We start from the raw sequence: 27,252 nt of genomic DNA on the forward strand, positions 1-27,252 counted from the left end.
ACTGTACAGCCCTGTACAGCAAGGCAAAGAGGAATTTTACTTCTTCATAAGCCACGACCAAAGCGTGCGTGTGAAAGCACAAGATGCATTGCAACCTCATTCACAGCCAGCACTGTCACTTTTTAACTTTGATTTAGGACATCTGGAGGACAGAAAACTATGGAAAAGGGACTTCCGCAAACTGCATAGGATTTTTTTTTTTAAGTGGATGCCCTACTATGGGCATGTTCCAAAATTACTTTTTACAGACATTGCATCTTAAGATGCATGCAAACTTCACATTAGAATGGTTTTATACCCATCAGTTTCACTGCTGAGAAGTGAATTCAGCCAACCATCTTTCATGGGTATTCCAAACATGGGTCTCAAAGTAAATCAGGCAGGAATAGAACCATTCTGAAATGTATTCAAACTGCATTTTAAAACGCAAGTCTTAAGGTGCCTGCCTGTAAAGAGCAATGTCTGAAGAGACAGGCAATGTGCATGGACTAATAGGAAAGGGTTTGCTATCCGAACAATGGGGCCAGTTCCTCTCTTATACAGGTAAAGTTGGTCAAGCATGGCTGCCAGTCACTGTAGACACTGCAGAAACAGCATCGTTTTGACACAAGGGACAGGCTAGGTTATAGCCAATCCCTAGATCCCAAAGCTGCAGAAGGGGGCCAGCTGTTAATACCTTAACAAAATCCACCATTCTGATCTGCTAGTAAAGAACAGCATTAAAGGACAAAAACACTTTGGGTTTTGGCTTCAAAATGCCCCGTTGAGATCAAACAGCGCCAGGATGCTACAATGCACAACAGGAAGAAAAGGCTCCTGTACGTAGTCCAGCAGAAGGGCTGCCAAGGTCTATAGGATGAAAGGTAGCTCTCTTTCAATTACAGTACAAGTGCTTGTGCATTAACTATAAACTGCCAGCTTTTAAGTCACACAGACGGATTTATTTACTTCCTAAAAGGATAAATAAGGCACTGTACTTTGAACTGAAACTGCCAGGCTCCCAGTGCAACTCTAGGAACTTTCAAAAGCAGTAACTTCCCTTCTCAGCAGCAGAGAAGAATGGTGCCCCCTATGGCTGCAACACAGCTGGGGGGGTCTCCTCAAAATCAAGGAGAGCGGCTGGGCCTTTAGCTAGGCACTTGCCCTCCCTCCATGTTCAGAAATGGGTCTACTTAATGCATGAGGAAGGGGTCCCATGACCTATCTCCTCCCCAACCCAAGCCTGTTACTTGGCATCCAGCCGCCTGCGCTTGCTGGGTGAAGAGTCTTTTTTGACCCTCAGCTTCCTCTTGCTCTGGGCTTTGCTGCTCTCCTGAACGCTCTTCACTGACCTAGTCAGAGCTTTGCCACCGCTTGCCTTTTTAGCAGGCACTTTAAGAGACCGGCTGGAGGAGTCCCGCACCACTTTGGGCTTCACAGGCTTAGCGGGGCCTTCTTGTCTGGAAGGCAGGGAGGCCTTTGGAGTGGGATTCCCTTTCCCCTTCTGGACAGCAGGCTTCCTTTTCCCAGGCCGCATGTCACTCGGTTTCTTTGCCTTCTCGTTCCGCAATGTCTGCTTATTACTTTTCTCCGCAGCTGCCTGCTTCCTGGTAGTAGGCGCTCCCACATGCTTCAGTTTACTGGCTTTCTTCAGAGGGACCTTTTCTTTGCTCAAAATGCTCAGCTGCCCGTGCGACCTGTTGCTGCTCTCAACTGGTGTCTTCTTTCGGCTTGGCTGAATGTTGCCTTTAGAGGAGGCGTCCTCCTGTAACCTGCCTTTCCCTTTTCTTCCTCTTCCTCCTTTCTCAACCAGACTGGATCTGGTGGGAGGTGAAGTGGCTTTGACCGGCTGGGCCAGCTTTGGCGACATCAGTGGCTTAATGCTCAGGCTCTTGCCGCTCGGCGGCTTGCTTTCAGGTAAGGAATGCTTTGCCACGACGTCACTCTTCTCCTGCTTGACCACTCTGCGGAGGCCATGAAGTTTGCCTCGGAGGTTGGAGTATTTCTGCAGGATCCGTGAGCTGGTCTGCATCGGCATGCTAGGAGGGGGTTGGGAACTCTTGGCTTCAACACCATGCTCCACACTTACTTCTGACGGGGGTGTCTGCTTTGGACCGGCACCTTGTTCTGGCTCTGTTTCCTCGGTGCTGTCTCGAAGCCTGGCCCACAGCTTTTGGGTCTTTATGGTGTTTTTGGCTGGAGTCATTGCAGCAAACTTCTTTAGATGTTTCTTTAGACGTTCAGCTTGAAGTGAGCTGGAATAGATGCCAGAGGAGCAGCCCTTCTGGAGTGGAAGCTTGATGAGGGGCATGTCTCCTGGAAGACGTGTGTTCAGCTTCTTCACAATGACCAGGGACTTGGTTTCAGTCGTCTCCATAAACCACTTGCAGATATTGGGTACATCAAAAGCTTTCATAAACAGCATCTGAACAGGGGAGAGCTTCTGGACTTCAGTGGACCCTTTGAACTTCCGAGTCCTCTTCCTGCTTTTCCAAATCTCTTTCAGCTTGTCAGATTTATTCTTGACTTTTGGAGCTGGCTGAGCCTCCTTCTCCAGCTGAATCCACCCTTTCTGGACTTTCATATATTGGGTATTAAAGTCAGTGATGAGTTCTTGGTTCTCTTCCTCAGCACACCAGTCCACAAATTTTGGCTTGTTGTCAGACAGTGACTCCATGCTGCTAAAGCCAACGGGATCTTCATGCCCTGAATCTTCTTGGTCCATGACACTAGCGTCTCCTTGTACATTCATGACATTAGAGTCTCCTTGTATAGTTTCCTTTCCTGGCACGTTTTTTTGGGCATTGACCACAGGCGTTGGGGCAGGGGTGTGTCTCAAGTTATAGAACTGGAGGACTGGCTTATTGTATTTCATCGACCTCTCTGGTGGTGCATGCTTGCACTCATTCTTGCTACTAGGACACGGGGGACAACTGGTCCCACGCTGGGTGCGCAACACCTTTTTAGCATCCATAATACTGTCAGAATTCTCTGGATCTTCCAATGTTAAATCTGTCTGCTTTTCTCCCTTCTCAGAAGTTCCTACTGGGACGTGAACACTTCTCTTGTCAGAATTAGCCTCTAAACAGATTTCAAGCATCGCTGCTGGCTTAGTCTTGTTGCCTTCGGCATCCTGGCTTTCCTCTATTGCAGTCTCCTTTGCTAACAGTGTCTTATAAGTCTGTCTCATTGTGATGTCATTTCCCTCACCTGCCTGCGGCTCAAGAGTGTTTCCAATGTCATTTAGTAGCGTTTTGTGGAACTTGTCACTTGGAACACACACAGATGCTGCCCCGTCAAGATGAACCTCTCTCTTAAAACGCTTAGTACCAGGGCTTTTAGAAAGCTTGATCTGAAGCTGAGGAAGCTGTAGAGAGGTGGAAGAGCTAGGCTGCTCAGTACTGTCCTCCGTGGGCAACAGCGATTGTTGACTTCGAAGACAGCGATCAGATGTAACTTGGGGTTTTGTCTTCCTCTTTCGTTTTTTCTCTGGATGTGCTTTGGAAGAAGCCTCCCCCTTGTTGCCTGTCTCTGATGTTTTGAGCATTGGGGGAGCTTCGCTCTCAGTTTCTCTTCCCTCATCTGTCTTGCTTGCCTCTTTTACAGTTCCCCCTCCCCAATCTTCACCAATATCTGCTATAGGCAACATAGCCCCACTTTTCCCAGCTAGGCCTTCCTCCAAGTCCTGAGAACCTTCAATCCTGGTTTCAGGATCCATGCTTTCATGTGCATTAGCACATTGCAAGTGGACCGGGAGCAATGCAGGAACCAAGTCAGACAGGGGCTGAGGAAGCTCTGACTCCACCATGTCAGGTACCACCACTGGAGGTTCTATCAAAGGAACGTCTGAGGGCTCAAGCTCAATATGGGCAGGAGACTCAGTCACTGCACTAGCAGGAAGTATCACAGGAGACCCAGTCCTTGAGTCAGCAACAAGCTCCTCAAGACCCAAACTCCCTGGGATAGAGGGCAGCTCTGCAGGGAGGGTCACCAAAGAGTCCAGACTGCCATGAGCAAGAGGCTCTGCCAGGGGCTCTGCCAGGTCTACAGGGGAAAGTAGTGGGGGTTCCACAAATGGTGGCAAGTCAGCAACAGAAGCAGGCTCCTCCAGTGGAGGCAGCAACTCCATTTCAGCTGCAGACTCTTCAGAGGGCAGCAGGTCCACGCTAACAGGAGGCTCCTGGTCTGCACAAATGGAAGGCTCTGGTGTAGGCACCTTCTCTAAGCATGGAGAGCTTTCCTCACTATTAGCAGCTCCAGGGACAGACAATGGTACAGAATCTGCTGCATTGTCACCGTCTTCATTTGATCTGCTAGAGTCCATATCCTGACTAGCCTGCAGCACAGTGCCTGTAGGAGTTTTGTCCTGCAGTTCTCCTTCACTCTGGTGTGGGGAAGAGACAGCAGTGGTTTGAAGGGAAGAAAGAGGCAAACTGCCTTCCTCCTCATGCAGAACCGAGCAGGAAAATGGGGAGACAGTCACTGTGGATACTTCAGCAGAACTGACTTCTCTCTGCTCCAAGGAACTGTCCTCCGGAAGGATGCTTTCAGCTGGATGTTGTTCATCTCTCCCGTCCTGACTCTTTTTGTTGATGGAATCTTCTTGAGGGAGGGACACAATGGAAGACCTTTTGTCACCATCACCAGTCAAAGCTTGGGCTCCTGCCAAGCAGCTATCAGCTGGAAGAGAAACCCCCTGGCTAGGGCTTGTTAGCACCTCAGGCCTTGGTGCCAGGGTGTTCCCAGTCTCTTGTACATGGGAAGTCTTAGCCAAGGTGCGAACTGTGGGGAGCTCACAGCATTCACCGTTATAATAGTATCCTCGTGTGCTCTTTCTTGCCGTCTTCCTAGATGACACTGTCCTCTTGCCCTCGAAGTGGCACTCTGTAATTGGCTGGCTGATATAAACAACATCACACTGGTTATCATAGTCATTAATTCTTAACCCTGAAGACCTTTTGCTCTTACGAGTACTTTTGGTGGAGGCCGAGATGCTCTTGGCCCGGGCGTGTCCATTGGTGGTTTTGTGGTGCACCACTGGCACGGGACTAGTGGGCAGCCAACCACTGTCTTTGGCGTTCTCCACATGAGTCTTGTCAACAGGATGCATGGGGTAGCTGACCTTGTTCTTCCCCGAAGCCTGGTGGAGGTTTTCTGCCTTGGGCCTCGTTTCCTGGTCATGCATGTCAGTATCCTGGTGCAGAGAGGCTTTGGAGCTGCACTGCAAGGCATTCTCTTTGTCTGCTCTCCGCGGGGAGCTCGTGGTGAAGGCTGGCTCTCGGGCCTCCTCTGGGAAAGCTTTGAACGGATTCTTCTGAGAGCCAACGCGACCCTCCAGACTATCCTCACCAGCATTGACGTTGGATGCTTTCACGGCAATGTAGCCTGCCAGCAAAGCTCTGCTTTGAATCAGGTCTTTGTCATCCTCGCCTTTCCTAAGCCCCATCTCCTGCTCACTCCCAGGGGTTTGCCCTTCTAGGCTTTTAGAGGAGTGATGGGAGTTGGAGGCCGTGAGGTATCCCTGAGTGGGACTGTCCCTGGGACTCACAGAACTTGCTCTAATGCTAGAAAGGTCAGGGAAGTCTCTTCTGACAACTGGGCTGCAGCTTTCTCTCCTGTCTGTAGGTTTCAGATCCACAGCCTGCTGCTTCAAGGCATGGCATAGTATGCGCAGAGAGCCATGAGGGCCTGACTGCTCTGGGTCCAAGGATGACGGGAGCTTTGAGTCAGAGCAAGACGTCCCAAGTTCCTGGTTCTCAGTGCGATACTGACTGCAGCCTGAGCTACAAGCAGACACATCCATATTTTCAGGTCCAGGTAACGGCTGCTGCCCCTCGCAGCCGGTCTGTACTTCAGTGCATATGTCGTTCAGGACACGGACGAAGTGCTTCTGGTGATACGTGCACAGTCGTACCATAAATTTTTCCAGCGGAGATTTTGGCTGGCCAAGACAATCTATTGCTATTGCCTCTGTTGCGTCCTCACTAGAGAGAGGGAGAGAGAGAAACAGTCAGTACAGAACAAGGGTTAGGAAACAATTTACAGTGCAAATCCTGTCTCTTTTCTGCCTCCTTCAGTTGCGTGCTGTGGGAAGGCAGCAGCTCCAGCTCCAGCCATATATCAGAACTTGAGCAGATAGTTAAAGCACAACCCCACATTACCAAGGTTACGCCTTTTGCCTTCTGACAGTGCACCTATGGCCCTAGTGTATTAATTGCCACTGAAAAACTATCAGGGCAAGACTCTGCTTTTTTGTAGTCCTTAACACCAGAGAATACTCTGTGCTGTGGGAGGAATCCAACACGAACAAACTAGAAAGCAACAGCAAGAAGCCCAGTTCCTCTGGCCTTCCCACTACATTCTGCAGAGGAAGCCTAACTCAGCCACTAAGGGATCAGAGCAGGTGGGCTAAGGTCTGCACAGTAGAATTCATAGAATAGCAGAGTTGGAAGGGGCCTACAAGGCCATCGAGTCCAACCCCCTGCTCAATGCAGGAATCTACCCTAAAGCATCCCTGACAGATGGTTGTCCAGCTGCCTCTTGAATGCTTCTAGTGTGGGAGAGCCCACAACCTCCCTAGGTAACTGATTCCATTTTCGTACTGCTCTAACAGTCAGGAAGTTTTTCCTGATGTCCAGCTGGAATCTGGCTTCCTGTAACTTGAGCCCGTTATTCTGTGTCCTGCACTCTGGGAGGATCGAGAAGAGATCCTGGCCCTCCTCTGTGTGACAACCTTTTAAGTATTTGAAGAGTGCTATCATGTCTCCCCTCAATCTTCTCTTCTCCAGGCTAAACATGCCCAGTTCTTTCAGTCTCTCTTCATAGGGTTTTGTTTCCAGACCCCTGATCATCCTGGTTGCCCTCTTGTGAACACGCTCCAGCTTGTCTGTGTCCTTCTTGAATTGTGGAGCCCAGAACTGGACGCAATACTCTAGATGAGGCCTAACCAGGGCCGAATAGAGAGGAACCAGTACCTCATGTGATTTGGAAGCTATACTTCTATTAATGCAGCCCAAAACAGCATTTGTCTTTCTTGCAGCCATATCGCATTGTTGGGTCATATTCAGCTTGCGATCTACAATAATTCCAAGATCGTTCTCATTTGTAGTACTGCTGAGCCAAATATCCCCCATCTTGTAACTGTGCGTTTAGTTTCTATTTCCTAAATGTAGAACTTGGCATTTATCCCTATTAAATTTCATTCTGTGTAGTACACACCCTCCCCACGAGTAGGCCATGGCCATAACCTCTGGCTTTGCACAAGGAGCAGATTGTCATCACAGATATGGTAAAACCACTCTGGGAATTTGGTTGACATAAATAATCTGTCAAGAACTAGGTGCAAGATTTCAACTGCTTCACAAGAGCAGGAGCTTAGATATAGATATCTAGTCTTCGTATGTTCCAAGTCTCCAGTTCAGAATTAGAGCAAAACCCTCTTTATAGTAGCTGTATTTCCAGGGCCCTATATATAGTTCAACAGATTGAACATACAAACGAAAGAAGTTAGCACTTGCCCTCTCCACATCAATCACCAAATTGCAAATAGTGCTTTGCAAGAGCTGCTTGGAATACGCCTTAGCTCATGAGGTATGGAAAACGGCAGCCACCCCAAGTAAAGCAAGGGGGTAAGGGATGACCTGCTGGGAATGACAGCTTGCTTATTCCAGAACAGCAGATCTCCCAGAAATGTTCTGACCAGGATTAGTCCATCTCCCCCCCCCCCTCTCAAAGTAGGTGGCCTGGCCAAGCTCTTCCCTGTTTGCTGATTTATACAATCCAGTGGCCAAGTTTCTGGCAGAGATGCTACATTAGCCTAAAGAGGGCAGCAGTGGTATCTCTTGACAGCTGCTGAATAATATGATCAACCTCTCTGTCTTTGGGAGGTGCATGAAAACTGATTCATTCTCACTCATTCAGTTTCTTAAAGGTAATAAGATGGATAGTTTACTATGATTTTGAATTAAAGGCTTTACCTATATCAGCTATAAATTATCAGGGGCAAGGTAGGCAAAATAATGAGATCAGGTCATAAACTATATTAAGAGTTTGATCTTCTGGAGTCTCAAGGACCGCATTACTGGGCTGGTTCACATGTTAATGCTAAACCATCATTTAGCACTGGATGAACATGCTCTCCCTCCTTTCCCCTTGTGCTCCAATTCAATGTTATTTGCCATTTCATCCGAACTGGCAAACTATAGTTTGTACCTTCAAACCAGGATTGCAAACCAGCTTCAAGCCATGATTTGCAATTGTGTTTTGAAAGTTACGCACAAACCACAATTTGTAATCAGATGTAATTTCAAGCTATCATTTGCGCTAAAGAGGTGTTACTAATTGAACTGGAGCATGAGGGAGGAGGACATGCAAGCGCAAGACTCATTCACACAACACCAAACCATAGTTGGGTGTGGTAACTTGAACGGCGCCACTGAGCTCAAGAGACCGACTACCGGGTTCTGGCTACTGATTCCAAAGAAAAGGCATTCACTATCTTATCAGAACTACTCAGGTCTAATTCCCATGAACAGCAGATGAGGTGGTAAAGCTGCTTCTGAGCTGTACCACTTCAGAACACAGGTCCTCAATTCAGAATGCAGGACTCAACATGATGGAATGCTCCTCCTTATAAAACAATTCCTTGCATTTAGAAAACTAGAAGCTATGGAGAAGGATACTAGCCTAATGCTCTCCCTAACATCATAGTTTCCTGTGTATGATTGGTTGGTTCCTTTTGCATGGAGAAGCATTCAATAATATTAAGCCCCCATGTGCATTCTGAAATGGTACGCTCTGGACATAGCGCAGTATCCAATGCTGCCCATTTGCAGGTGGCCAGCTTCACCGATTCTGTTCCGGAAGTGGTGCTCACAGACTGCACAACAGAGATTAAACACTTCCAGGGACAAGCCCTGAAACTAGCAGAAACACTAGTTTCTGGAATGAGGCAGGATGGCAGAGCTCCCTTATGCCCACTGCTTTACCAACTGAGAAAACAAGAATTCTTATTGCCTAGAGTAGAACCTTGTACACTTTATTTTGTAGATTCATCCAACCTGAGCTCTCATTTTCTGAATATTTAAACCTCGTATTTGAATATTTGCAATTCCATACAGTCCATGTAAGTTTTTTTTGCAGCTCATTCATAAACAGTGTCCGCCAATCAGTGATTCAGCATGATTTACCTCAAGTAAATTCACCAGTCTAATACTTATTCAAATAAGTGTATAGAATATCTTCCTAGAAAGCAAAAGGATTGTAGTAAAACTTGTTTAACAGTTCTACTGAGATGGAAAATCAGTATTTAATTATATTATTATGTCAATCAAGCAGTTCTTTAGAAAGGGGGGAAAGGATCAATGAAAAAGTTGATCAAACTGATAATTTAAACTAAGCTTTCCATTGGTGATGAATCTAATCTTTCTTGTTCATAGGTGGTTTAACAATTATCTTTAATAAGTTAAAACAGCAGCAGCAACAGAACGGCCTCAGCCTTAACTGGAACCCTACTGCAGTCTAAAGTAACTAGGTATTCTTAAATGCAGTGTGTATCTGTACTGCTCCTTCCACTGGATCCAAGTTTGTGCTATATGTACAAATCCTTGCAGAGCAGGAAAAAACCCCCAATGATTTATGAAGCAAAGACAAATGGGACCAGACAAGATAGATCAGTACAAGGACTCCATGATCCTTCATTCTAGCCTGGGCCCTTCTTATTCCCTAAGGCAGAGGCTTAAACGTTTTAGAGCGCAATCCTATGCATCTTTAGATACAAAAATGGTCCTACTCTTATGCTGGCTGGGGAACGCTGGGGAATGTAGAAAAAGTTGTACAGCTTTTTCTGTCTAAACAGAACCGCTCAGAGACCTTCAGCTATTGGGCGGTATAAAAATGTAATAAATAAATAAACAAACAAACAAACATGCATGGTATTGCTCTCTTAATCTTCCTTGCTGTACACATTTCCAACCACCTTGCATTCCCCTCCTTTAAAATAACAAAACAACCCCGCCCCATATCTTGAAATATAGTGTCCCAAGGCACAGGGGCTACCATTAGTTAGGGTTGTACCCCTATTCTGTGTTTTGTCTACTTCTGTCATTCTTCTGTTTTCAATAGCATCTCAGGCGTGCTAAAATCTTGACAAGCAAGGAAGTACAAGAGTCCCAAAATGATAGAGAAGTTAATGGGAATAGTCACTTAAATAAATACTATTTCGTTTATTTAAAGTGTTCTTTAACAAAGCAAGCAGGAATATGCCTAGTTGCCCTAGACAGGACTTCACTACATCTTAATGCCAAGCATGTTTACTTAGAGGTCCTTCACCCACCAATTTCAGTGGGACTTAACCCCAAATAAATATGCTTAGGATGTCAGCAAGCAGTCAGCAAGCACAGGTGGTTAAACCAGAAGGATGGATTGAAGAGGGAGTTCCCTTTTACTATTTTATTGGCTTCCATCTTACTACACATATTTCTATTCCTTTCAACTTACTCTTGCCTATTCATTCTCTTTCTGGCAAGCTAGCTGATTTTAAGGAAGAGATTACCTCTCAAAAAGCATATAAATGTATCCCTACCCCATGTAATTATTATACAGGAAACAGTCACACTTACTCCAGCATGCTCCATACTTCTCAGAAGCTAGAGAAAGTCTTAGAAGCTAGAAAGCTGTGGATCATGACACACAGAAAGGTGGGTTCTGGACTCCCAGCTCCCTCTAGTTATTACTCCATGACCTTGGAAACATCACGTAATCATCTGTTGCTCCACTCTCCCCCATGCACTTAAAGAGGGGATTCTAATACAATCCATGTTACTTTAGCAGAAGCATCGTATCAAAGCTACTATAGGGAATGTGGCTACCTTTTTCCAGATAGAAGGGTTAACAGTAGGTGGCTTGGTGTAGTTCATTCTTAGTTTGACTCCCTCCATTGTAATTGTGCAATTGGAGTACAGGATGTGCCATATAGACAAGTCACAGCATATTTGATTCTACAGATGATTCCGCTTCAGATATCTTTTATTCTAGCTTTGCTTAAGCCTTTATCAAAGGCTCTGCCTAAAGTTCATAAACAATCACCCCAAATGGCAAAGCACTGTCTGTTCACAGTGCACACCAATTATCCTTTCCTAATGTCCATGCCTCCCTTCGCTACAGATTTAGAAAGGAAGAAAAATAATACAAACTCCAAAAATAATGGAGGGGTAGTTTTTAGAGAGAAATAACAATTTCACCTAGGCTGACTTCTGATAAGACCTCCTCACAAGAGAAACTGCTTTTTCCTCATTTAACTTCTCCACCCGCCCATAGAAGACAGCCATGTTTAAATATTCAGACTTGAATGTAAAGCAGATGGATGGGGTGTGGTTTCTCAACACCATTTCCCCAGACCCTGCTCAACCACTATGAGACCTTATTTCATTTGTTAAGGTAATTAGAGGAATGCTGGGAACTTACTAACAATTAATCCTAAGGATATTTACCTGGAAGTCATCTTGATTTTAATGGAACTCACTTCCAAGTAAGTGGGTTCAAGACTGCAGCCTCAAGAGTACAAATTAAAGATGATTTTTGCTTCCTAAGATGATTTAAGTCAACGTTTAAATGAACAAGTGATGTGCTTGGAGCATCTATTTGAGTCTGCTCTAGATGTTGCACTCAAATGGTTTTTTGGCAAGAGTAAGGACACAGGTAGGGTTCCCTGCCATGTCACACCTGGCGAACCCACCCGTCTCTTTGACAGACCCACAGCCATGAAAAAGGGAGGCACCTTGGCCCTTTCCCACTTCTCGTCCTTTCCCCCTCCCACCTACCTCCCCCACTTGCAGTGGGTCAAAAGAGTTTTGCTTGATCAAACAGGTGGGAGAGACGCAAGAGTGGAAGAATTAAAGCTGCATCCTCCTTCACAACCATTAATTAAAAGACTATCACTATAGATGTAATTTCAAGGGCCTGGAAATCACCTGTAGCAATTTCACCTCACTGCCTCCTGCCTTTGGGCCTCTTACAGCATCTGCTGCCACAGCTTTCCCAGGGCAGCCATCAGTGTTTCTTATTCCAGTTTGTCATTGAATATGAGAGAGAAAAATCAAGGGGCAGTAGCTGTCATTTGTACAAACACAACTGTTGCCATGCAACAGTCACAGTGCCACAATTAATGCTTTTCAGAATTTGCTGTACTGTGGAGCTATTTGCATAGCTGGATGCTGAAACATGTCTATTTGCACAGAGCTGTCACTGTTCTCAATTAGCATGTGTGCACAAATCTCTACATGTACACATCCAGGCTATTTTTTGTTTTGTTCTGAAGGATGCACACATGCTAATAAAGAGCATTTTTAAATTTTTGAGCACTGATGGTGATTTTTAGGGTAGAGGCAGGAGATTAGCTGCAGTAGGAAATAATAATAGCCTTCAATTTGAAAGGATTTGGATGATTTCTCTGTGCGAATATAGTTGTGGAGTTAAGTACAGGTCGTTATCTTAACTCAGTTGGACCCTTATTTATGGAACCACTGAGAACCTTCCAGTTTGTACAGGAAACACACAGAACACTCCTCTTTTCCCCTTCTTGCTTAATAAAGCCAAGATGTATCTTCCCCAGCTACAGAGAAGGAAAAGAGAGAGAGTGTGTGTTCCCCTCTGTTCTACCTGAGCTGCTGTATACTGACACTTCAAAAAGTCCAATTTATCACACATTCCACCCAAAGTTTCTCACTATTCAGCATGTGTAACCTTTCTACATCTCCATTTAGCCCCTTGGAAAATTAACTTCACAGATGATAAGTTTACAGGTATGTTTTGTACCTCAGAGGCACAAGAAGCAGCAGCAAACAAAAGTTCAAGGCTAAGTGTTTCTGTTCCTTTCAGATCACTCTAAGCATCTCGATTATAGCTCTGTAAAAAAAATAAGACATAGCTGTAAACTTACACAACCCAACCCTGGATTTGTATATATCAGCAGGGAGACAGTTCTCTCCCTCTCCATTCTGCTTTTCAGCAGCCGACTCGCAAGACAGATGATCAGAGGCAGCAGCCCCAGCACCCGGCAGTAAGAGAATTGCATCTTGCCCTTCAAACTACAGGGGGGATGGAAATCATTCTCTCGGAAAAAACCAAGGGAACATGGACTGGTATAATTTTGAAACTGCCATACGATGGATTTGGTATTGCATCTGGGCGGTACTGGCTTTAGGTCAATAATAATGTGACACACATCACCTCCATTCAGTAGCACCTGCTTGTGAACAGTGACAGAGAAGTCTCCAGAGCATAACCCCCCAAACACTGGCAATTCAAAATTGTCCGTCCCCAGAACCCACACACTTATACTTGGACGGACTGGATAAAAACAAAAAACATTTGTTTTGACAACCTTACAGGTATGTATGTGCTTCCCCCCCCCCCCCCCCGCCCCAGAAATAATCTTTTGCTAATGCTTTTCAGAAGGACGGAAAAGCCATATTAAACCGGAATACCAGGCAACCAATGCATTTTCCTCCACCCAATTTCCAGACAAAGGAAATACAAAGGACCAAATTGTGTTGACTGTGAAAATGACCTGTGCTTTCTTATTCAGTGCATTTCAAACAAGCCAGTTTGCATGAATGAGAGTTACAAAAGTTTTGGCTGCAGTCAGCTGCATGCCGCACACCTTTCCCCAAGATGGGCAGGTCACCCAAATGCAGTGCAACTGTAGAGATTCTGTGAATTTGCTGTGAACTCACAGGGAAAACATGGCCAGAAAAAAGGACTTTGTGTATCAAATGGCCTGAAAGAGAAAAGGCTCTTTGCGCTGAATTCTATAAAAAACCCACCCACCCACAACCAAGTGCTTAATGTAAGGACAGCCAGTCCTGGAAGTCCCTCAGTTTCTGTGATGTCTTTTGGATTAATGAACTCTATATGAGAATGAGGAAAACCGAGTAAATTTTGTTTGTTGTATTTGTCCACAAACTTGTTTAAGAAACAGTTGGCTGGACTACAATGAAGGCATATTTTAGCCCTTCAGAGTATGGATTAACACACACACACACACACACAAAATCCCTTCCTCACAGCCTAAAACCAAATCAAGTCCGATATGGTAGCCTCTGCAACCTCGGTGCAAGTGGACCTGATCTGTGCATTCTCTTTCTTTCCAGAGTGTTCTGCTCTCCCTGCTCTTCTCCCCATACAACATTTTAATCACCAGCTGTGACGCATCTAACAGCCTTCTTGTGGCTAATTGAAAAACGTTATCATTCAGTCCATCCCTTTAAAACCACGGGAAATTTATCATGCTGAAACATTAACCCACGTACTGCTTTCATTTCAAGGGCTTTTCACAATGGTCCTTGCTAATTTTTCTGATTATCAAGGACGCTGGGGAGCTTTCCTCCCCCCCCCCCCCCACCCAGTGAATGCACTGTGTTCCTGCTGCTGATAGTACAAATACCATGGACTTACAGCTAGGCTTCATGGAAGAAACCACGGCAGCATACAGCACCTTTATAAAATAAAAACACAAATAAGAGCATGCAAACTGATGAGTTCACGAAAGGTTTGAAAACAAAAAAACTTCTAAGCTAACAATTCATGCACTAAAAAGAATGTTCCCTGTAGCTAAGAGTATAAACCGCACACCACACAAGGACAGTCTTATAGGTGGACATAAAACACAAATCTATTGCACTATAAGCAGCCTTCCCCAAGCTGGTGTCCTCCAGATGTGTTGGGGGCACATCTAGAGGGCGCCAGGTTGGGGAAGGCTGCTCTATGGACTGGATCCAGACTAAGTTAATCACACTTTAGTCCCATTGAAATCAAAATGCCCTATTACATTAGCCATGTCTAGGGGCAGTATCCATTAGTGTCATTCTGCAAACTCAAATAGCTCTAGCTAAGCTCCACTGAAGCTTTCCATTGAGCAAGCAATTGCCCATTACACTTGCACAACTGGTTGTGCAAGCGGTTGTGCAAGCAGTTGCACAATTGGTTGTACAAGAGTTTACACAAGCAAAATACACAAGCCGTTGCATAACAGGCAGCACAAGCAAAATGCGCAACAGGTTGCACAAGTGGAATGCACAACATTTTGTACAACGGGTTGCACAAGAGTTATGCACAACTGGTTGCACAAGTATAACATACACCTGCTTGCAGAGCTGCAGCTGCACAAACCTATATACTTGGATTCTTCTATTGCACATAGTTCAGAACCTAGTTTCCGCTAGCGCAAAATCATGTGTAAAAACGGAATGGCACAATTCGATATTGCCCTGTGTGTGACTTGGGGTGCAATCCTGTGCATGTTTGCACATAAAAAAGTACGGCTGGGGAATGTTGAGAGTTGTAGGACTTTTTTCTGACTGAATATGCCTAGGATTGCACCTTTAGTCTGAATCCAAATCTATGAATGTGTCATATGTAGAATGCACAGATTTATCTTTAAAACATCAGGTGATGACAATGTCCATCAAAATAGATGCATGTCTTTAAAACTTTTCAGAACAATGCCCACACTCTATGTAAATGAAGTTTTTAAGAGAAGATAAATCTGGGGATAATATATATGAATTTGTGTTATATGAGTAAATTATATATTCAAATGCTTCAAATGATTTATTATTTATATAGATTTATATGCTATTTTCTTATGTAAGAATATGGTAGTTTACGGCTTATTACTCGGGATCTACCAGACTGATTTTGCTTGTTTTTGTTTTAAACTGAAGATTCCATAGTGCAGACATGCAGAGAATTTTCAGACTTTGTATAAGTTCAAAGCTCGAACTTTGAGCAGCTCAGGAAGGGAGAAGTATGAGGCAAAGGGGAAGTTAATGCATATGCTCCACACTGTCCATGTAATGTAACATGTGACACAGTGTGTGTAGGCATGTGTAATAATGCTTACTCCTATGACCTCAGAATGCTGGGTCAATTAAAGGAAGGGCAAAAAATGGGAAAGGGGCAGAAAAAAAATAAGTTGGCAATGGTTAGAGTAGGAGAACAATAAGCTGAGGAGAAAGAGCTGAAAGGACACCAGAAGGAGAAGAGAGAGAGAGAAATTACATCACATGTTTTTGACCTCAAATTTCAAGAAATGGTAAATGATCTTTTTAAAAAGAACATCTTTTTTGTTTGTTTTCACCTTTGCCATTTATTTGTAGTACATTTATTTTATAAGTGTAAAGTTGTTCAAGTTGCAAGACTACTAGCCCATGTGGCAACATGAGATTTGCAGTAGTACAGCATCTAACGATATAAACATCTTGAGTAGTCTCTCATGATGAGGGCATGGATTAGACAGAGGCACCATTAGTACCATCCTCCAGGACCCTTCCAAATGCTAACTATCCAGCTTCCAGCAATTCAACAATGGAAATGTTGAGGTTCTGGAACTGATTGGGGAACCAAGTCTGCAGGTCCCTAGGCTGGTATGGATCCACCATCCACTCTGGATTTACCATCAGACCTATCAACCCTCTTGTTTTCAGTGAGAGAGATTTCAATGCCACAATCACCCAGTGAATACTGTGTCTATGCAGGGATTTGAAGCTGGGTTTTCACATCCAAGCTCAACACTTTATGCACTGTGCTACAGTGGTTAAACTTATTTGGCATTCTTAATAGGCGGTAATCCTAAATACATTTACTAGGGAGTAAAGCCCACTGAATAGTTTTACTTCGGGATAAACATTCGTTGAATTGCACTGTTAATTATCCTCCCTATCAACCAGTATAGATGCAGATGTTATACATTACTGAATTAAATAATATTTAAGATTACTGTTCAGCGTTTAAAGCATAGCAATATAGAACACCTTATCGTGGCTATGGTTGCAACACTGGAGCAAGTGGAACAGGAAGTACACATGGCTTGCCTATTCTTTTCCCTGGCAGATGTGCAAACCCATCTGCAAATTGCACACACATCTTGGGATAGAGAAGGGGGAGATATGGAGATGCAAATGTTATTTTGGACGAGACATACATAGATACAACAGGGAAGGAAACACATGTCTCTTCCACTTCCTGTTCTCAGGGCTGTTGCTTTAGGAATATGATCTGTCTGGTTTCCTTGGTTTCACTTTCATTATGGGCCCAGCAACAGGAATGGAAATTGGAGACTTTTCCTTACAGTGACTCTAAAGTCAGGAAAATTGCACAATAGATGATGATGATGATGATGATGCAGGTCTCCTGCCCAAAGCCACGCTTTTGTGCTGCTCCCTTTCATTTCAATGTAGGGGCACCCCCTGGTAGATTACACCTTACTTCACCCTCTGCTGGATTTTAAAAAGTTGACAGGTATGATAAATAATACTTATGTATCAATATGACATATCAATAATTAAGACAATTTGAAATTTTATCCTAATGTGCCTTGTGGGCAATTTCATCAGCAGGATGATTTTGTTTCTATCTAAAACAAGGATAAATTGCAATATTGTCTCATTTTATGGCCTTGGTACTGGACTAGCAATGAGAATGGAAGAGGAGAGAAAGGCAAAAGTGTGGTTTTTCTTTTTAAAACTTCAAGTCTTTTAATAACAAAGATTCTAGCCTGCCAAGCTATGGAGAGTTTGAAAAGGTTCAGGCAACATCTGGGGATGTTGCCTACTGAAGGGATGAAGCTTTTCTGTGGTGCATGGCTAAATTTCTGTCTCTTCCAGGTTCCCCTTCTTCCTTCATTTAATATTAATAAACTCTATAATCATGACTGCTATCACAGAATTTTATTTTTATTTTTCTTGAATTTGGAACCATGTCATTTCCTCCATCCCAACATAAGCATGGTTTTGCCTTTCAGTTCAAACTTCTAATTCTCAAGAAAACATTGTGCATACTTGTTCCTTTTCTGTTCCACCTCTTTCTCTCTCATTTGTCCCAATTTTAATTTTGTACTTGATTTTGTTCCACTTCATTAAAATTATTTCCCATGAAAAACAGTGGTTCTGCCACCCCCTTTCAGATCTCGACTTCTTGTTGAAAGCAACTGCAGCGGATAATGACAAACTGTTATATTACTCATCCCTACTAGATTCCTTTCTAACTCAAAGCATTTGCTCAGTTGATGGCATAGGGAAAATAATTGTCCCTGCCATTCTTGCATATAGTACTTCATACAAAAGTAGGTAAATGTAATATTTCTATTTCCTTTTTAATATATACTTTAAAGCTTTCTAATATATACTTAAAAGTCTACTCTTGGACATATATCACATCTAAGCAAGAAACAGGCAAGAATGGATTCCTAGCAAAGGGTAGAATCCAACTAAAGTCCTCCTTAGCGTAGATCCATTGAAATCAATGGGACTCGCATTAGTCATTACTTACATAAATAGCATTCATTTCAATGGGTCTATTCTAAGTAGGACTTTAGTTGGATTCTACCCAAAAACTGTAGTTACCACATGTGATGGAGCACATCGTCCACCTGCGGTTGCACTTGCATTTAAGAGCCTACTGGCCTGAAAAGACTGTGAGCTCAGCTCAAGCACTCAAACCAAATCCTTATAGTCACTAAACAACTGCTAAAGTGGCACCCTATTCTTTGAATCTAAACACAAGCCTTTTGCACATGGTTCCAGTTGCTGGATCCTGAAGGCCTAATAAAATACAGAGTACATCCCACAAACTGAAAGTCTGCCCTCCCTTGGACTAGATGACTACTAAGGTCCCTTCCAATTCTTTGATTCTGTGATAATAGGACAGCACTGTATGGGGTTGATTAGGAGGTTGTATCTTGCAGTTTCTGTTCTGTGTTTCAGGACAGTTGCATTTTTGGGGGGTAATGTCATTGTGCGGTACTACCACTATCCTCTTGGTTAACTCATATTATGGCTCAATGTGCAACAGTAGATCAATTACTTGAAACTAAAAGAAGCAGTACACAACATAAAATTGGAGAAGGGTGATTGGTGAATTCTGAGTTACCAATCTCTGGCCATATTAAAGGAAAATAGATAAGACCTGAATGGTTCATAGGAAGATAGAAAGTTTCCTTATGTAGAGAGACCACTAGTCCATCTAGCACAGTATTCTCTACAATGACTGGGTTCACACAACAAAATAATCCACACTCAAAGATGTGTATGGGTTGAGTGGGGGTTGTTGTTGAACTGTGGCTTGTTGTGTTGTCTGAATCCAGCAGTGCTAACAAATCATGGTTTGTTAACAACAAACAACCCATGAAGAGAATCCATGGTTTGCTGTTGGCTTGTGAACTGTGAGTTGTTCATGGTTAACAAACCATAGGTTTTTTTTTTATCATGGATGAGTTCAGACAACATAACAACCCAGGGTTCAACAACCCATAGTACGATGACAACTCATACTCAACTTTGAGTGTGGGTTATCATGTTATGTGAACCCAATCAATGACTCCCAGCAGTGCTCCAAATTTCAGACAGGAGCTTTTCCTAGTCCTACCTAGAGATGACAAGAATTGTACCTGGGACTTTCTGCATGCAGAGCATAGGTTCTACCATGGAACTATGGCCCTTCCCCAATGACAGTTCATGGGAGCTGTACTGCTCTTCAGAACTCCCTGCCACAGCCCATTTGCTATCTACACAGCTCCCACTGGCCCTCCAGCTGCATCTCCATGACCTTCTCACAGCATCATGCCAATTCCAAACCTTGTAAAGCAATGTGGTTTTACTCCTGGCCTAGAATCTGGATTCTTCAAAATGTTATTTACACACACACACAGTTCCAAATGTACACACTTACGCATTGATGTGCTCATCTCAAACATACCTTTGTGAAGCTAGTACCAATAATCAACACTATAACAGAACCAAGTAGTAGAGAGTTTTGCTTTATTTTTAAACAAATTGGGAACTGTATCAATAGGGGCCTGTGAGATCTTTATTAGTGGGGACTATGCTTGAGTTGAATGAATTCTCTCACGAAGCAACACCCTCCCCATTTTCCAAGTCTTGGTTTGAAAAGCAACACCATTTTCAGTGTTGCATTGCCAAATAAATTTGATGTGAAATTTTACAAGCTTGAAACCTCACAAAGCTATTTCAAAAGTGTTTTATTGTACAATTGAAAAAATAAAGACTTATAAAAGATCTCAAAGGAAAACTCACACCAAGATACCTTTGCCAAAGGCAACCGTGTAGCATTAAAATTGTATACAATACTCTCTCTACTGAACTGCCAGTGTACACCTGAAGGACAGTGGGGAAGGTAAATCCAGCCTTGACTTATCACCTGTATTATGTTGAGAAAAATATGTAGTTTCTATACTGCAGTGCAGTGAATGGAAAGCAAATTAGTCTATCCGCATCTGGTTGGGGGACCCGGGGAGTGGAGGGAGAAAAGGAGAAATGAAGTTCCATTTTTAAATACTTGTATCAGAATAGTGCCTCATGCATGTTCTACTGCCTACCTCTTTCCTCTTTCCTCCGTCCCCATATCCTCACCCATATCAAGCAGCACGGCTAGTTTTGCAGTGAAATATAAATAAATAAGCTACCCTTGGATTGTGCATCATTTCCAGTTAGTGGGATCAACCATCCCAAGTATGCAGAGGAGCACAGAGTCTAGCAATACAATGAATAGACTGAAGTGCTTCCAGTTATAACTGTAATGTGGAAAGCAACAGCTGTATGGATCTGTGATGAAGTTATATTATTTCAGCTTTTCAAGCACAGGTTATAACTAGGTTATAACAAGCATTTCAAGCACAGGTTATAACTAGGTTTGCTTTCATGCTAGCTTGTTAATACAAATATCAGATCTTGAGCATGCATGTAAATGAATCACAAAAGAAAATGGCTGCTTTGCCTCCTCTGCTGCCAGCAGCACCAACCGCTCCCGTGCATGAGCATGACTCACTAATATAGCGTACTTATCAGGAAGTAGAATCCCACTAAATTCAGTGGGACTTAGTTCCAAGTAAAGGTAATTAGAATGAGACTGTTACTGCCATCACCTCCCATCAGACCTGTAGAAGTGTGACGGGCACTGTATTGAACTGAAGATTTTAATCCAGATAAAAAGAACATTCATTGGAAAAAGGAAGAAGGATTCCAATACCCAATTCCATTCAAGAGAAAAATTATTTTTAAAAATAACTTCTTCGTGATCTATAGAACTTTGCAGACAAGTCTTCTTCCACCTGCGCTGTAACCATCTTCCCTCTTGGTTCATTGCCCTCAGCTCCGGTGTATACCAATGAGCTTCCCTTCCTAAACCTTTCATCCCTCACTATACAGACAAGAAGAAATGTTTTTATCTTTGCCTGAAGGGGGAAGTGTGCACTTCAGATCCCTTTATTTAGACCCCCCTGCCTAATTGGGGCTGTTTGCATAACATGCTGCAGCTTATTTAGAACAGGCCATAGGTTATACGAGGGTTGTCTAACCATCATAACTCCCACCAGTGGGTTCGCGCAACACAACAACCCATGGTTTGGAGTTGAATATTCATTAAACAAGCCACAATGAGCTGCAGTGTGTTGTGCACAACAACCCATACTCAAAGTTGACTATGGGTTGAGTGTGGATTGTCCTTGAACCATGGGCTGTGTTGTGTAAACCCAGTCCTGCTAACAAACCATGGTTTGTTTATCAAACAACCCACAGTTTACAACCCAGCAACAAAGACCCAGTTCACACGAACAAAACAAGCCATGGTGCAATTTCCATAATCAACCCAGTTGGTATGGCTTGATGGAGGGTTAAACAATCTTCAAATAACCCATGGGCTGTTGTAAGATTATTTTAAAGCTGTTTAACCCCCCAACAAACAATGCTGCCTGGATTCGGATGTCACGATAAGGTGTGGCAGGGCAAAGATTATGGAATTTTGTGTCCAGCATGTGCTGTGACTCGTAACAAGCCACCGCGGCTTATTCAAGCCATACTAGCTTGTTTTGAACCAGCCACATGGGATCTTTTTGTGGGTTGTTCATGGTTAATAAAACATGGTTGGTTAGTGTGGCTGGGTTGACACATGGTTCAACAACAACTCACAGCGTAATCCATACTTAACCTTGAGGGTGGGTTGTTGTCATGTTGTGTGAACCCAACCACTGTGTGCACTGTTGAGTGTATAAGGTTGGGGAAAAACCTTATTTCCCCCTCCTCCTCCTCTTCCCTCCCAATCCCCTTTCCTTTTGTGTGATGTCTTTTAGATTGTAAGCCTGTGGACAGGGACTGTCAAGAAATACTTTTGTAAGCTGCCGTGAGAGCCTTTTTTGGCTGAATGGCGGCATAAAAATCCTTAAATAAAAAAACATCCTACCAAATGTATTTCAGTTAAACAAATTATACCAGGGAGAGGTGAATCACCCAGAGAACTTCAGCTATTGGGTGGTATAGAAATGTAATAAAAAATAACATTGTGCTAATGCAGCTTTTACCTTATACAGATGCACACCTCTCCTCCCTATCTTCAGACTGTCTTAAACACCTCTGTACATGAATCAGGGAAACTAAACATTCCTAGATATATGAACAGAGGTATCCAAAGACACATATGAGCATATTTTTGCTTTAAAAGTTCTTGCTTTCTCAGGAACAAACATTAGCAGAGTAGTATTTCATGCAACAATTAGAACATATAGTTGTGCCTGAAGTAGGTTAATTTTCTGGCAAATGAATTGGTCAGATATTCCCAGAAACAACTTTTAGATAGGCAAGAGGGAGTTTCCTTATCAACTACACCCCTAACAGGGGCTGTAGCCATATTTAGCTAAAGAAATAGGTCAGCATGCCCAGTTTCGAAAAGCAAATTATTCCACCCATGTCATTGGCTTGTGAGGGATGGAAGGTTTAATAGGGGAAGCTCCTTGGTATACATACATCTGAGCTGAGGGCAATGAAGCAAGACGGAAGATTATGGAGGTAGACTTGTGCTGAGTTTGACTGAATTCAGGTTAGAGCTCATTATCGAGCCTACTCTGTGTCAGTGAAGGTGGCAAACAATTCTTTTCCACCAGCATTGCATCATCTGTGTCATCCAGCAGAACTTTTCCAAGTGGTTGATGGTCTTTTGCAATCTGGACAAGGAAAAGTGGTGGTGGAAACCTCGGTAGCACACTGTAATGAGTTTGCATGACACTTTGAAGATAAAGTTGCTCACATTTGCCACCACTTGGATACCACAGTTAATGTAGTTCCATTAATAGAGGTGTTCAGAGCACCAACTGGTTCAGTTTTATTAGATGAGTTTCAGTTGTTGAGGTCGGAGGATGTGGATAAGATGTTTGGTCAAGTCCAGTGGACCACATATATGCTTGACCCTTGCTCATCATGGTTTATTATATCTAATAGGGCACAGGTATCTGGCTGGGTTCAGGAGGTTATCAACTCCTCCTGCAGAGGAGGAGTGGTGCTGGCCACTTTAAAGGAGACCGTTATTAGATCACTTCTGAAAAATCCTAGAAGATGTTAACAAGTATATACTGGTTAGTAATATTCCTTTCTAGGCAAGGTGCTCAAGCAGGTGGTTGCCAAGCACCTTGAATGAAACGGATTATCTAGATCTATTTCAATCGGGTTTCAGGCCTGGTTTTTGGAACAGAAACTGTCTTGGTCACTCTGTGGGATGACCTCTTCTGGGAAAGGGCCTGTGGCCTGTGACCCTATTGATTCTCTTGGATCTCTCAGAGGCCTTTAATACCATTGACCATGGTATCCTTCTGGATAGGCTATCTGGGCTGGCAGTTGGAGGTATTACATTGCAGTGGTTCCACTCCTACTTGGATGGCCAATTGCTCTGTCCCTTGGCAATTATGCCATGGGTTGCCACAGGGCTCTATTTTATCCCCCATGCATTAACATCTAAATGAAACCACAGAGGGAGGTTACCCTTTTCATTAAACCCAGGTGAGGCAGTGAACATTTTGAACCAGTGCCTGGGTGCAATAGTGGAGTGGATGAAGGTCAATAAACGAAGACTCAATCCAGATAAGGTAGAGGTGCTGTTAGGGAGTGGTTTGTCTGCTCGGCTAATTGATGTTCAACCTGTTTTGGAGGGGGTTGCACTCCCCCTAAAGAATTAGGTTTGTACTTTGGTGGTACTTTTGTTTCTAGAGGCACAGGTGGACTTGGTAGCACAGAGCTCCTTTTATCAGTTTAGGCTGATATGCCTACTGTCTTTATCTGGACAGAGTTAGCTTAGCTTCAGTTATTCATTCTGATATCCTGGATTAATGCAATGCATTATGTGTGGGGATGCCTTTGAAAATGGTCCAGATACAGTCCCCAAGTGCACCCCTTACTTCCTCCTATTTAAATTAATATTTACTGAGAAGTGATGTAAGGTGTGTGTGTGGCAAATAAAGTGCTGGACTTGTGGCCATCTTTGCAGTGGGGAAAAACTTTTCACTATCATCCCTGAAATACATGCCCAAGCTTCTACCAAAATGGACTCCCAAGTGTTTGTGCGTGCAGGCAGGCAATATGTAAATTCTGCCTATGCATGTGAACACAAAATCTCATAATGACAAACATTTCACTATTCATAATTCTGAAAACTTGCAAAAAGACAGGAGAAAAAAAGACAGTCTATAAATTGCAAAGAGTGAACAATTTTGGGTGCTCTGCTTACACAGGTAAATTACCCCTCTATGAAGCTATACAGTGGAGATTGTGCCACCTAGGGAGGAGGCCGTTTTGACCCCATAAGTCTCCCCAAATGCAGCACAGTACATTTTACCAAAAGAGAGTGAATTGCATCCACTCACTTATACCGGAGGAAGTAAAGGAAGTGTTGGGGTGAGAGCTAAACCTGCTTCAGTTAATAGTTTCTTGAGGGAATTGGTTTCCCACCACCCATGGACTTGCCATTTTAAGCCCATTTATTACGGCCCACAGAATTTAAAGAGAGCCATTGAGAATTGCGCCTATTTCCATTCACATAACCCTGCCCTGACACAATAGTGTGACCAACATGGAACTCAAAAACTGGCACACATGGCATTAAAAAACAGAACCTGAGATCACCACGGGAGTGCAGTGGATCATCTTGTGTCAAGTATAGGATGGTAAAAAAAAGGTTGTTTGTAAGACGTGCAGGCATGACTAATATATTATATATTCCGGAAAACTAATGGATTACCTAATTCTTCTTTTCTTGTCCCCTTTATAAATTCAGGGCTATAAATTTGGAGAAACTCTGGCTAGGTTTGGATGTTCATTTTTAATACAATGATGTTAACACAAGTTAACCCATCATTTTCATGTGGTGAGTTCTGAGATTTCTCACATCCTGGAGAACATCAAAAATTACAGGATCTGATAAAATCTTACCACACTGAAAGAACAGTCAGAAGAAACATAACATAAAAATGATAGGTAAAATGTGGTCACATTTCCTAATCTAGTTTTATTTATAAAGCTTACGTTCCAATTCTATCTTCTCTGCAGGAGACCTAGAGCAGCTAAAAATAAAGATATAAACGAATTCCATTTAATCAATCCATATAAAAAGTTACTAAAATAGATATAACAACAGTTTAGAGCAATGCAGACCAAAATAAGAGAGAACACACTGTTAACACCATCATGCCATTGGATAATAAACCTACACATCAGCAAAAAATTAGAAGTCAGCCAGGGGAGAGAGATGAAAACATGGCTGAAGAGAGGAAGCTGCTGCATGAATACATTTCTGCATTCACACTCAGCTGCTCACACTTTCACCAGCAGGGGTTCTGTTCATGGACACACATGTATCAACGGCTTGGGACCTCAATACTTGAGGGAGCGCCTCTCCCTATATACGCCTGCTCGAGATTTGAGATTTGTTGGAGTAGCCTTCCTCCAAGTTCCACCAACGTGAGACATATGCTATGGTGGGACTTTGGAGAGGGCTTTCTCTGTTGTGGCACGCTGCTATGGAATGCCCTCCCCTTGGAGGCCCAACTAGCGCCAGCACTGGTTTCATTTTCGTGCCAAATTAAGAAATGGCTTTTTAACAAAGCCTTTGATGGCTAAATTCACCAAGCCTATACATAGTTTTAACTGTATTAATTGGTTTTACTGTTTTTAAATTCTATACTGGTTTTAGCATATTAATGGTTTAATTTGTTTTTAGCTGTGTATATTTATTGTTTCATATTGTTTGTATGATTTTTTTCTGTACGCCTTGTGATATAGGATAGGATACAAATTAGTAATAATAATAATAATAATTCACCTTGATACTAACTATTAAACTATTGCATCACGGTTCTCAGAGCCATAGGAAGTTTAAGAAGACACTTTAGAAAACAGCAATTTGAACCATTCAAGTTTTCACAACAAAATTTATTAGAAGAATAGTGGTTCTGAAAAGTCTAGCATCCAGTGAAAACTACCATACACATTACAGCTGGGAATGTGTTTCCAAAATGACATGGCCAAAGAATACAACAGGGCTGTTAAACCCTTATACATGCACGAGAGAATCAGCGCTTTTGACATACAATGCAAAAAGAAAAAAAGTGGACCACGTGAATTAAAAATTTATAAGTACTTATCACATACATTAAGACACAGCTTATTAAGTCCAGTCAAAAAATCAGAACTGCATTAAAAATTAAATGTAGTGCAATCAAACCAAAAACCTTAATTTGTGATCATAAGTGCTCTACTACATAAAATGTTGATCATAGCAAGGAACAAAAAAGTTCAAATCACACAGTACAAAAAAATCTGTAAATAAATACAAACTACAGTACAAGAGAAATATTAAATTATACAATTCCGTCAAACTGTAAACAGTATATTGAAATGAGGTCCATAGATTAAAAAGGGGGTTCCTGCTTTTATTTTTCCATGACACTTGTACTTTTAGAGGTCTGTGAAAAATGCCATTTTCCATACTCTACATAAATAGAACTTTCTAAGGTGTAAAGCATCAAATAATAAAGCAGAGGCATTGCTGACGCACAGTTACAGTGAAATTAATGCCAGTGCGAGCAGCAGGCTTTATCTTAATGTGTTACACACATACCCACGTTTTAGTCTTCAGCAAACAGACCCACCACTACAGGTGTGAAACGCCAGCACATTCATAATTAGTGCATGGCACAAGAGGTGAGACACCTGAAAAGGGCCATAATGTGGGAGTGATCATATGTCCCCAAATATATGTGCTGCTGCTGATTATTTGAAAAGCTTACACTCCTGCCATAAAACACCAACTTTGGCAGAAGGGTTACTAATAAACTCAAGCCCATCTGGCCCATTGGCTTCCATCACAGTGGCCAGTGCACAGAATTCCTAGAGACATTGCATAACTAGAATGTAGAGGTCAGACACCCAAGGGCCAGTGCTT

The 27,252-nt window shown here is 42.9% G+C and overlaps 1 protein-coding gene across 3 annotated transcripts in view; it reads right to left on the reverse strand.

Annotated features, from left to right (window-relative positions):
- Nucleotides 1-262: 262 nt before the first annotated feature.
- Nucleotides 263-27,252, reverse strand: part of LCOR (ligand dependent nuclear receptor corepressor) — an 82,304-nt gene continuing 55,314 nt past the window's right edge. For all 3 annotated transcript variants that reach the window (XM_063132522.1, XM_063132521.1, XM_063132524.1), the window contains one exon: nucleotides 263-5,963. In XM_063132522.1, the coding sequence (XP_062988592.1) occupies nucleotides 1,226-5,963 (4,738 nt within the window). In that variant the 3' untranslated portion in view covers nucleotides 263-1,225. The remainder of the gene's footprint in view (nucleotides 5,964-27,252) is intronic.

Source organism: Elgaria multicarinata, chromosome 8 (assembly GCF_023053635.1).
Source record: "Elgaria multicarinata webbii isolate HBS135686 ecotype San Diego chromosome 8, rElgMul1.1.pri, whole genome shotgun sequence".
NCBI lineage: Eukaryota > Metazoa > Chordata > Lepidosauria > Squamata > Anguidae > Elgaria > Elgaria multicarinata.